This window comes from Bombina bombina, chromosome 5 (assembly GCF_027579735.1).
Source record: "Bombina bombina isolate aBomBom1 chromosome 5, aBomBom1.pri, whole genome shotgun sequence".
Taxonomy (NCBI): domain Eukaryota; kingdom Metazoa; phylum Chordata; class Amphibia; order Anura; family Bombinatoridae; genus Bombina; species Bombina bombina.
The window spans coordinates 67991076-68004308 of NC_069503.1; the positions used below are offsets into that span (position 1 = coordinate 67991076).

Below are 13233 nucleotides of genomic sequence, written 5' to 3' on the forward strand. Positions count from 1 at the left end.
GGTTGTTCATGCGGCAAACGCTAAAGAAATTCGGCTTCGGAACAGGCTTTATAAATCGGACGATGTCCCTGTATTCCTCACCAAATGCCAGGGTCAGTACCAACGGGATGTTATCTGACACCTTTCAGATTAAAAATGGAACCAGACAGGGCTGCCCCCTCTCGCCTCTCCTTTTCGCCTTAACCATCGAGGTCCTGGCAGCCAAAATTAGACACAACCCTAAGATAAAGGTTTTCGTAATAGGAAACACGGAGCACAAACTATCCATGTACGCGGATGATGTGCTGTTAACAATCTCAGACTCAGCGAACTCCTTAGCTGAAGAAATGCTGGAACTCACAAAGTTTGGTGCGGTTTCGAACTTCTTGCTTAACCCACAGAAGTCAGAGATTTTGAATATCACAGAATTACCGGCCCTATTCGACACTCTCAAAAACACATGCCCTATCAAAGTAGCCACTCATCAGATCAAGTATCTAGGGGTGTTGATTACGCCTAACTTGGCGGAGATTTGTGATATCAATTATAAAAATATCAGAGATGATATACTCAAAGATCTTGCAAACTGGAAAAAAAAATCCATCTCATGTATGGGACGGGTGGGAGTGATTAAGATGAACGTGCTCCTGAGGATGCTCTATGTAATGCAAGCAGTCCCACTGGCACCGCTCGCAACATATGTCCAACAGGTTCAGGCCGCTATCGAGGCCTATATCTGGAATGGTATAAAACCGAGAATCAGAAGGCACACGATCTATCTACCCAGAGAAAGAGGAGGACTTGGAGTCCCACTTTTGAGGGAATACCAGGGAGCCATCTCTCTTCAGAAACTGGTTGAATGGAGCCAGGGCTCCAGCAACAAGGCTTGGATACAAATTGACAACGAGATCGTTCGAAGGGGTAACATGGGTTCCCTGGCTTGGATCTCTCCTAGTAACCGCCCTAACTTAATCAAGAAGTATCCCATGATCAAAGAAGTACTTCAAAGCTGGGATACGTTACTCAAAGCAGAATCCTGCATTTCTATGCCTGCCTCGCCCAATACCCCGGTCAGGGAGAACCCAGACGTGGGTATGGAGACAGGCAAATTCCAGTCAGGAGTTTACTACTGTCTGGCTGATGCGGCCATATCCAATATCCTGCAGCAGGATAAGCTTAAACCACAGACAAAGATGGTGGAGTGGAACCCGGCCACCTTTGGATCATGGTACAGAGTGGCACAAATCTCACATTTCTACAACACGCATAAACACAAAACAGACATAATCAGAAACAGAACGCTCTTTGAAGCGCTCTGCACTGCATCGCAAGCACCGACCCACCTAATATCAAAGCTTTACAAACTTTTGCTCACCAAGGGAGGTACACTATTCCCATCTTACGCACTCGCTTGGCAAAAGGGAAAGGCGAAAAAAGCGTCGGTCTCAATGAGATTACAGGAGGCGCATTATAAATTCCTGAGTAGATGGTACTTGACTCCTAGTAGGCTCCAAAAAATATACCCAAACACCACGGGGGAGTGCTGGAGGGGCTGCGGGGAGAGTGGAACATTGCTGCACATCTGGTGGACATGCCCTGCTATAAGGCCTTTCTGGGAGGAGGTGCTGGGGGAGATGAGCAGAATCCTTAAAATTCTAATACCTCCAAAACCATCTTACCTTATCTATCACAAACTCCCCAAAATAATAGGGGAAGACAAATACCTACTATTCATGCTGATGCTCAATGGAGCTAAAGGGCTTATCCTGAAATTTTGGAAGAAACCGCAGGCCCCTGACATACGAGAATGGAGATCCAGAGTAACGGACCTCCTTAACCTTGAAATATATCACTTTCTAAAAACCGGCAAAATAGCAACGCATGAAATGATGCTACTAACCTGGGAGGGAAAGGGAATCTAGTTAGTGACATTCAATATCTTAGTGGTAGATGCCGGCACCGTCCACCAGCACCGCCTTCCTTCCCTCCCCCTTTTTTTTTTTTCTCTCTCTCCCTTCTCAAATTCCCTTTATCCCTCTCTTTGCTTTCCTGTCATTCACTGCCTATATATTCATTGCCCTCAATGGGCTAACACACCAGGAGACAGGTTAGAGCCCAGCTGTATGTTTCACGCAAGCTGGGCAATCAGACTCATAAGATGATCAAGCCCCTGGTTTTTGGCTTCAGAGATTTAGATTGTTAATTAAAATTTGTGAGGATACGTCCTCACTAAAACAAGCTCAAAATCATTCAATATGATGGACAACACTTTGAATGTAACACTGAAAGACTTATGATTGCCTATATCACTGTTTGTAACTACAATCTTTCGCAAGAATGCCGCTTGTTATATGTTGTTAATTATTTCTTTTCAACGACAATAAAGCTTGTTTAAAAAAAAAAAAACATGTGTGGTGCGCAGTGGCATTTAGCAGCCTTCTAATGACCAAAAAGCAACGCCAAAGCCATATAAGTCTGCTATAATGGCATGTCTGGCATACAGTGTTGGTGCAAGGGTCCATCTGACCACTGATACCTGGTCTGCAAAGCATGGTCAGGGCAGGTATATCACCTACACTGCGCACTGTGAAGTGGGCGTAACCCTTACACTACCTGATCGATACAACATCATACCTGATGTTTTAAAGCACGTTATTCCAAACAATTTAGGAATGTTAGGTGATTTATGCCCTTTATGGATTAAAACCAGACTCTGCATCAACTATGTAATTTTCCATGGGAGTTTTGCCATGGATCCCCCTCCGGCAAGCCACAGTCCAGGTGTTAGTGCCCTTGAAACAACTTTTCCAATCACTATTGTGGCCAGAAAGAGTCCCTGTAGGTTTTAAAATTCGCCTGCCTATTGAAGTCTATGGCGGTTCGCCCGGTTCGCCCGTTCGCAAACTTTTGGGGAAGTTCGCGTTCGCCAACCCAATTTTTTAGGTTCGCAACATCACTATTGAACATATCTAAGCTTATAACTAGGCTGTATTTGAGGTGCTACTCCTGGGCTTAGATAGAGCTATTATTGGGTAACCTCATATTGGGACAGGGTAAAAAAGGGCAGTAAAGTTACTGGGGCCTCACCTGGACTCCTAGTATATAATATTAAAAAAAAGAAAAGTGGCGTAGGTGGAGACTAATCATAAGCATATGAGAAATGCAGCCCATATAAAATACAGTTAAAGGGTATAAATGAGACTCTAAGGTCTAGATTAGGAATTTCAAAATTCCAGTTGTTAACTTAAAGAAAGGGCAAATAACTCAATGAGAAAAGTAACACTACCACTAAGTGTCAATACCTAGAATTACGTACCTCACTGCCTCGGCCACTGACAGCGGGGCCGCAAATTACACTATCCTGATAAGGGATACCCCCAAGGTAATAACATAAATGTACCCTCTTAACAGGTAAGTGATAAGTGGATGTGGTAGTGACAAATAGAACAGCTCATAGAGTCAGTTTTGGCTTCTGTCTTTGATGATGTTTTCCTAATTATTCTGGGATATTGTGTTTTTAATAATACAAAAAAACATACAATACTGTTCTGGATTACAATCACTTTTTATTTGCATGAAAAAACATTGTATATCATTATATAGTAAGAAGCAGCATTACATGATATATGTACACATGGTATAAATATACCTAACACTTGTGCTCTTGATACAAAGGGATTTATTAGACATATAATGTTCCCTTTATATATACAGTTTGTGTTATTATCAGTTCTTGTGGCTTCTAACTAACATGAAAACATCTAACAGACATAATATCAAGTTACAGAACATGACATACATATTACATACCCAATATACATGTAGGTTATAGTAGCCATTTAAATTAAACTGATTATGATCACGTATGTACTGGTTACTGATATTGTGTCTCATGAAATAAAATCAGTTTCCCCTCAGTAATTCCTCTGGTATATAACGTGTACAATGCTAAGCATCTATTGCTATAAGAAAATGTTTATCCACATGATGTGCACATTAAATATATCTCCCAGATGTCAATCATTTGAGACTGATGTTCTTGTTTACATAATTCTCTAACACTCTATTCATATAAAGACTCCTTTATTCTGTAAATTAAATTATTTCCTCCCCTATGTAAAACAAACGTACAACTCCTAACACTGGCATATTAATAAACAACACTGTGGGTGCTTTAGTGGTGAATCGTTGTATAAACTGGTCGGTATGAGGACAGATTTGTATATTCCTGTGTGGTGTTTGGATTCTATCACATTGATATGAGAGAAACTGAGGTGCACATATATAGAGGAACAATGGACAGCAGGAGAGCACTTCCAATCTGGGGCTTATATAACTGGGATTTAGAAAGTATTATTTACAATAACATCTCTTTTGATGCAACTATAGAGAGTTTGTCCTCTTTAGGATAAATTGTAAAAAGGTTTGCACACTGCGTTTATAAAGTTTATTTGTGTGTAAATATTTGCTGTTCTGTGATACCTGACTTCAATAAAAAACCTTTTCTCCACTTTCTAAACATATGAAAGGTTTCTTCCCTTGTGAATACTTTCATGACTTTTCAGATGACTCTTTTGTGTAAAACTTTCTCCACACTTTGTACATGTGAAAGGCTTTTCTCCTGTGTGAATCATTTCATGATATTTCAGATTACACTTTTGTGTAAAACTTTTTCCACATTCTGTACATGTGAAAGGCTTTTCTCCTGTGTGACTCCTTTCATGAGTTTTCAGTTTACTCTTTTTTGTAAAACTTTTTCCACACTCTGTACATGTGAAAGGCTTTTGTCCTGTGTGACTCATTTCATGATATTTCAAACAACTCTTTTCTGTAAAACATTTCTCACACTTTGTACATGTGAAAGGCTTTTCTCCTGTGTGAATCCTTTCATGAGTTTTCAGTTTACACTTTTCTGTAAAACATTTTCCACACTCTGTACATGTGAAAGGCTTTTGTCCTGTGTGACTCATTTCATGATATTTCAGACTACTCATTTGTGTAAAACTTTTTCCACACTCCGTACATGTAAAAGGCTTTTCTCCTGTGTGAGTCATTTCATGATATTTCAGATTACACTTATGTGTAAAACTTTTTCCACATTCTGTACATGTGAAAGGCTTTTCTCCTGTGTGAATCATTTCATGAGTTTTCAATTTACTCTTTGTTGTAAAACTTTTTCCACACTCTGCACATGTGAAAGGCTTTTCTCCTGTGTGACTCATTTCATGATATTTCAAACAACTCTTTTCTGTAAAACATTTCTCACACTCTGTACAGGTGAAAGGCTTTTGCCCCGTGTGACTCCTTTCATGAGTTTTCAGACTACTCTTTACTGTAAAACTTTTTCCACATTCTGTACATGTCAATGGCTTTTCTCCTGTGTGAATCATTTCATGAGTTTTCAATTTACTCTTTGTTGTAAAACTTTTTCCACACTCTGAACATGTGAAAGGCTTTTGTCCTGTGTGAATCATTTCATGAGTTTTCAATTTACTCTTTGTTGTAAAACTTTTTCCACACTCTGTACATGTGAAAGGCTTTTGCCCTGTGTGAATCATTTCATGAGTTTTCAGACTACTCTTTTCTGTAAAACATTTCTCACACTCTGTACATGTGAAAGGCTTTTGCCCTGTGTGACTCATTTCATGATATTTCAGATTACTCTTATGCGTAAAACTTTTTCCACACTTTGTACATGTGAAAGGCTTTTCTCCTGTGTGAATCCTTTCATGACTTTTCAGATCACTCTTTTGTTTAAAACCTTTTCCACACTCTGTACATGTGAAAGGCTTTTCTCCTGTGTGAATCCTTTCATGACTTTTCAGATCACCCTTTTGTATAAATCTTTTTCCACACTCTGTACATGTGAAAGGCTTTTCCCCTGTGTGAATCTTTTCATGAGTTTTCAGATTACTCTTTTGTGTAAAACTTTTTCCACACTCTGTACATGTGAAAGGCTTTACTCCTGTGTGAATCTTTTTATGAGTTTTCAGATGATCCATTTGTGTAAAACATTTGCTGCACTCAGTACATGTGTGTGGTTTCTCACCTGTGTGAATTTTGTGGTTTTCTAGTAGATGAGACTTCCATCTAAAGCTTTTCTCACATTCTGTAGATTTGAAAAGTTTCTCCTTTGTAGGAATCATTTGGCTAGACTGTAGACTTTTCCCTTCTTTAATATGTTTTGAAAACTCAGTAAAAGTGTGTGGTTTATCCTCAGGGATAATAATTTCACTAGATAAGGCATAAATGTTGTCCTCTTGTTTGATGACTAAATTACTCTCTGCACATAATGATTGCTGCCCAGTTCCTGCCAATTCACCATCTTCTTTAAATATCTGCTGTGATATCCCCAATGTTTGTGAATAGTCATTAGTGTCTAAGACTATTGGAGTTGGCGGTATCAGACTGCTGCTTCCTATAGTGAAGGATGAATATGAACTATTGACGTGTTTGTCTACATGAAAAGAAATGGAATAAAGAAAAATAAGACTGTTTATTCTTTATAATATAATCCATCTTAATAAAAAAATGTTATACTCGAAAATGTCTTCTGTTTTGTATTTTTTTAATTTATTTACCTGTAAATCATATATTTAAAAAGCATGACATAGAATGTAAACATTACTACATCATAGTAACCTAAATTAGTGATTACTGATGAAAACAAGTTATAGGGCTGCATTAAACAAGGTGCGTCTGGATAATGTTCTTAGCCAGAGAACAAGTACATCTGTATTCTGGGCAAGAGAGGTGGCATCCACCATCCTCATTTAACATTGCACCAGCAACTGCACATACAGCCCTGCCCGGCTTATGCTCAACCAGTTGGTGAGAACATGATGTCTTAATCATCACAAACTAATAATCAGTGTGAGATGTTTTAAGAGGGTAAGAAGCAGTGACCTTATGATAATCTTTAGCTTTTGACTGTGGTTGTTCTATTTATATAAACAGCCAAAAACTTTATTAGTTTAATAATACTTACTGTAAAATTAAGCACAAAAATCAGTGGTTGTTCTGGGGTGGGGAACACTCACTGGGGGAGTTGTGGGTGTTTCACACATGGGAACAAGCTAGGCTTAAAGGGCCATGACACCCAAATGTTGAAACACTTGAAAGTGCTGCAGCATAGCTGTAGAAAGCTGACAGGGAAATATCAACTGAACATCTCTATGTAAAAAAGAAAGATATTTTACCTCAAAATGTCCTAAGTATTCACATCCCATTGTAAAGGGCTTTAAGCAGCAAATCAGTATTCCTGTCACGGGACAGGCAAGGGAGTGAGCATCGTGCACACTCATCTTATTTCCCTATTCAGTTTAAGGAAGTTTACTATGAAAACTCATGAGAGTTAAGTGAAGTCTCATGAGATCACAGTAAAAGAGTTCATGACCTTAGCACTGCTGATTGGCTGCTGTTCATTTATTCCTTTTTTTTACCTGCAGCTGGACAGCAGCTTAAGTATAACTGTTTACACGGCACTTACTCTGCTGAGCTGAGGAAATTGTGAGGTAAAATTTGTTCCTTTTTTACATAGAGATTCTCATGTGATATTTTCCTGTCAGCTTTTTACAGTTCTACTGCATCAGTTTCAAGTGATTTAGCAAATGAGTATTATGTCCCTTTAAGTGTAGTTATGGGTGTTCCATGAGCGAGGTTAGGGCATGGGGAAGGTGAAGTTGATGGTGTTCTGAGTACAGAATCAGGTCAGGGGGTGAGGTTAGGCAGTTGTTGGACATGATTTGTCCAAAAGGACAGAGGGGGGAGTAGTATTTTTTTACCCTCCTTCTCAGCTCAATGGGGGTTGCTCCTTTTTTATAACGTCACTGACACAAATGTTCTTAAAGATGCAGATATAAATATAATAGTTTATATTTGTTTAATGAGTGATCTATTCTATTTTCCCAGTAATTAAAGTCAGTATAATATCTATTTTACTCACCTAACACATAGGAGTTCATGATGATAACAGGCTTCAATGTCTGTGCTCAGGAAGAAGGTTCCCTTATTCACTCCAGTTACATCAATACCTGATATCTCTCAGTGCTCTGGCCGTGTCTGTAAAAAGTATATTAAATGGTTTAGACAGATAATAATAAATAATGGTTCTGATTAACTGTACGTATGGTATAATTAAAGGCACACATAACAATTCATGTGATACAGATCAGCTGATTAGGTTATGACATATGTGCTATTGATTCAGCACAAGCATTTAGTACAGTTAGCTCTGTGGGTGTTATAATTGCCCCTTAAATATGAATCAGATCTATACAACATAATGGTAGAAAATCTATTTAAGTGGGGCCATATCACAACTTTACAAATATATTATAATCTTTGTTTTCAATCATTTATATGAAACAATATTTTCTCCTGAAAGAATTGTTAAATCAGTTGTTTAAATATTATAATTGCATACTGCAGTATTGGTATTGTACTTCCTACTAATTCTCACTGTCAGACATTTTGTCATGTGCTCCACCCCCAGTCCTTTAACTTCTCTTGGTCAATACAGAGTTGTGTTAAATCACATTGCAAGGGTGTGTGGGAGAAATAGGCACTACAATGTTCATTTCAATTGTTTTCTTGGATAGAGTTAAGAAAATAAAGAATTTGTGTTTACATAGAGTGATAATATAATGAGAGATGTTCTTTTGGCAAATTCAGTCCTTCTAAAAGGATCATAAAAACATAATTTATGTAAGAACTTACCTGATAAATTCATTTCTTTCATATTGGCAAGAGTCCATGAGCTAGTGACGTATGGGATATACATTCCTACCAGGAGGGGCAAAGTTTCCCAAACCTCAAAATGCCTATAAATACACCCCTCACCACACCCACAATTCAGTTTAACGAATAGCCAAGAAGTGGGGTGATAAGAAAGGAGCGAAAGCATCAAACAAGGAATTGGAATAATTGTGCTTTATACAAAAAAATCATAGCCACCACAAAAAAGGGTGGGCCTCATGGACTCTTGCCAATATGAAAGAAATGAATTTATCAGGTAAGTTCTTACATAAATTATGTTTTCTTTCATGTAATTGGCAAGAGTCCATGAGCTAGTGACGTATGGGATAGCAGATACCCAAGATGTGGAACTTCCACGCAAGAGTCACTAGAGAGGGAGGGATAAAATAAAGACAGCCAATTCCGCTGAAAAAATATTCCACAACCCAAATCAAAAAATTTAAAATTATAAGCAGAAGAATCAAACTGAAACAGCTGCCTGAAGTACTTTTCTACCAAAAACTGCTTCTGAAGAAGAAAAAACATAAAAATGGTAGAATTTAGTAAAAGTATGCAAAGAAGACCAAGTTGCTGCTTTGCAAATCTGATCAACAGAAGCTTCATTCCTAAAAGCCCAGGAAGTAGAAACTGACCTAGTAGAATGAGCCGTAATCCTTTGAGGCGGGGATTTACCCGACTCTACATAAGCATGATGAATCAAAGACTTTAACCAAGACGCCAAAGAAATGGCAGAAGCCTTCTGACCTTTCCTGGAACCAGAAAAGATAACAAATAGACTAGAAGTCTTTCTGAAATCTTTAGTAGCTTCAACATAATATTTCAAAGCTCTTACTATATCCAAAGAATGTAAAGATCTCTCCAGAGAATTCTTAGGATTAGGACACAATGAAGGGACAACAATTTCTCTACTAATGTTGTTAGAATTCACAACTTTAGGTAAAAATTTAAATGAAGTCCGCAACACCGCCTTATCCTGATGAAAAATCAGAAAAGGAGATTCACAAGAAAGAGCAGATAACTCAGAAACTCTTCTAGCAGAAGAGATGGCCAAAAGGAACAAAACTTTCCAAGAAAGTAATTTAATATCCAGAGAATGCATAGGTTCAAACGGAGGAGCCTGTAAAGCCCTCAGAACCAAATTAAGACTCCAAGGAGGAGAGATTGACTTAATGACAGGCTTGATACGAACCAAAGCTTGTACAAAACAATGAATATCAGGATGATTAGCAATCTTTCTGTGAAAAAGAACAGAAAGAGCAGAGATTTGTCCTTTCAAGGAACTTGCAGACAAACCCTTATCCGAACCATCCTGAAGAAACTGTAAAATTCTAGGAATTGTAAAAGAATGCCAAGAGAATTTATGAGAAGAACACCAAGAAATGTAAGTCTTCCAGACTCAGTAATTAATCTTTCTAGACACAGATTTACGAGCCTGTAACATAGTATTAATCACTGAGTCAGAGAAACCTCTATGACTAAGTATCAAGCGTTCAATCTCCATACCTTCAAATTTAATGATTTGAGATCCTGATGGAAAAATGGGCCTTGAGAGAGAAGGTCTGGCCTTAACGGAAGTGTCCAAGGTTGGCAACTGGCCATCCGAACGAGATCCGCATACCAAAACCTGTGAGGCCATGCTGGAGCTACCAGCAGTACAAACGAACGCTCCATTAGGATTTTGGAAATCACTTTTGGAAGAAGAACTAGAGGCGGAAAGATATAAGCAGGTTGATAATTCCAAGGAAGCGACAACGCGTTCACAGCTTCCGCCTGAGGATCCCTGGATCTGGACAGATACCTGGGAAGTTTCTTGTTTAGATGAGAAGCCATCAGATCTATTTCTGGAAGTCCCCAGATTTGAACAATCTGAAGAAATACCTCTTGGTGAAGAGACCATTCGCCCGGATGTAACGTCTGGCGACTGAGATAATCCGCTTCCCAATTGTCTATACCTGGGATGTGAACTGCAGAGATTAGACAGGAGCTGGATTCCGCCCATACAAGTATCTGAAATACTTCTTTCATAGCATGAGGACTGTGAGTCCCACCTTGATGATTGACATATGCCACGGTTGTGACATTGTCTGTCTGAAAACAAATAAACGATTCTCTCTTCAGAAGAGGCCAGAACTGAAAATCGCACGGAGTTCCAAAATGTTGATTGGTAATCTCGCCTCCTAAGATTCCCAAACCCCCTGCGCTGTCAGAGATCCCCATACAGCTCCCCAACCTGAAAGACTCGCATCTGTTGAGATCACAGTCCAGGTTGGACGAACAAAAGAGGCCCCTTGAATTAAACGATGGTGATCCAACCACCAAGTCAGAGAAGATCGAACATTGGGATTTAAGGATATTAATTGTGATATCTTTGTATAATCCCTGCACCATTGGTTCAGTATACAAAGCTGGAGAGGTCTCATGTGAAAACGAGCAAAAGGGATCGCGTCCGATGCAGCAGTCATGCACAAAGCTACCGAAGGGAACGATTGAGACTGAAGGTTTCGACAAGCTGAAACCAATTTCAGACGTCTCTTTTCTGTTAGAGACAAAGTCATGGACACTGAATCTATTTGGAAACCCAAAAAGGTTACCCTTGTCTGAGGAAACAAGGAACTCTTTGGTAAATTGATACTCCAGCCATGTCTTTGAAGAAACAACACAAGTTGATTCGTATGAGATTCTGCAGAATGTAAAGACTGAGCAAGTACCAAGATATCGTCCAAATAAGGAAATACGGCAATATCCTGTTCTCTGATTACAGAGAGAAGGGCACCGAGAACCTTTGAAAAGATCCTTGGAGCTGTTGCTAGGCCAAACGGAAGAGCAACAAACTGGTAATGCTTGTCTAGAAAAGAGAATCTCAGGAACGGATAGTGATCTGGATGAATTGGAATATGAAGATATGCATCCTGTAAGTCTATTGTAGACATATAATGCCCTTGCTGAACAAAAGGCAGAATAGTCCTTATAGTCACCATTTTGAATGTTGGTATCCTTACATAACGATTCAATATTTTTAGATCCAGAACTGGTCTGAAGGAATTCTCCTTCTTTGGTACAATGAACAGATTTGAGTAAAACCCCAGACCCCGTTCCAAAACTGGAACTGGCACAATTACCCCAGCCAACGCTAGGTCTGAAACACATTTCAGAAACGCCTGAGCCTTTACTGGGTTTACTGGAATGCGTGAGAGAAAAAATCTTCTCACAGGTGGTCTTACCTTGAAACCTATTCTGTACCCTTGTGAAACAATGTTCTGAATCCAAAGACTGTGAATCGAATTGATCCAAGCATCTTTGAAAAATCGTAACCTGCCCCCTACCAGCTGTGCTGGAATGAGGGCCGCACCTTCATGCGGATTTAGGAGTTGGTTTTGACTTTCTAAAAGGCTTGGATTTATTCCAGACTGGAGAAGGTTTCCAAACGGAAACTGTTCCTTTAGGGGAAGGGTCAGGCTTCTGTTACTTATTCTGATGAAAGGAACGAAAACGATTAGCAGCCCTATATTTGCCTGTAGATTTTTTGTCCTGAGGCAAAAAAGGCTCCCTTTCCCCCAGTAACAGTTGAAATTATTGAATCCAACTGTGAACGAAATAATTTATTACCTTGGAAAGAAAGAGAAAGCAACGTTGACTTAGAAGTCATATCTGCATTCCAAGACTTATGCCATAAAGCTCTTCTAGCTAAAATAGCTAAAGACATATACCTGACATCAATTCTAATGATATCAAAATGGCATCACAAACAAAGTTATTAGCATGTTGAAGAAGTTTAACAATGCTATAAGCATTATAGTCTGACATTTGTTGCGCTAAAGCCTCCAACCAGAAAGTGGAAGCTGCAGCAACATCAGACAAAGAAATAGCAGGTCTAAGAAGATTACCTGAACATAAATAAGCCTTCCTTAGAAAGGATTCAAGCTTCCTATCTAAAGGATCCTTAAAAGAAGTACTATCTGCCGTAGGAATAGTAGTACGTTTAGCAAGAGTAGAGACAGCCCCATCAACTTTGGGGATTTTTTTCCCAAACTCTAATCTATCAGATGGCAAAGGGTACAATTTCTTAAACCTTGGTGAAGGAGTAAATGAAGTACCCAGACTATTCCATTCCCTAGAAATTACTTCTGAAATAGCATCAGGAACTGGAAAAACTTCTGGAATAACTACATGAGGTTTAAAAACTGAATTCAAACGCTTATTAGTTTTAATATCAAGAGGACTAGACTCCTCCATATCTAATGCAATCAACACTTCTTTAAGTAAAGAACAAATAAACTCCATTTTAAAAAAATATGAAGATTTATCAGTGTCAATATCTGAGGCAGAATCTTCTGAACCAGATAGATCCTCATCAGAAAAAGATAAGTCAGAATGATGGCGGTCATTTAAAAATTCATCTGAAATATGAGAAGTTTTAAAAGACCTTTTACGTTTACTAGAAGGAGGAATAACAGACAGGGCCTTCCGAATAGAATTAGAAACAAATTCTCTTACATT

At 38.8% G+C, this 13233-nt stretch overlaps 1 protein-coding gene across 1 annotated transcript in view; it reads right to left on the reverse strand.

Moving 5' to 3' along the window:
• Positions 1-4907: 4907 nt before the first annotated feature.
• Positions 4908-13233, reverse strand: part of LOC128661317 (oocyte zinc finger protein XlCOF6-like) — a gene marked incomplete at its 3' end in the record, with an annotated part of 56019 nt that continues 47693 nt past the window's right edge. Inside the window, exon 4 of the mRNA XM_053715585.1 lies at positions 4908-6436. Coding sequence (XP_053571560.1) covers positions 4908-6436 — 1529 coding nt within the window. The remainder of the gene's footprint in view (positions 6437-13233) is intronic.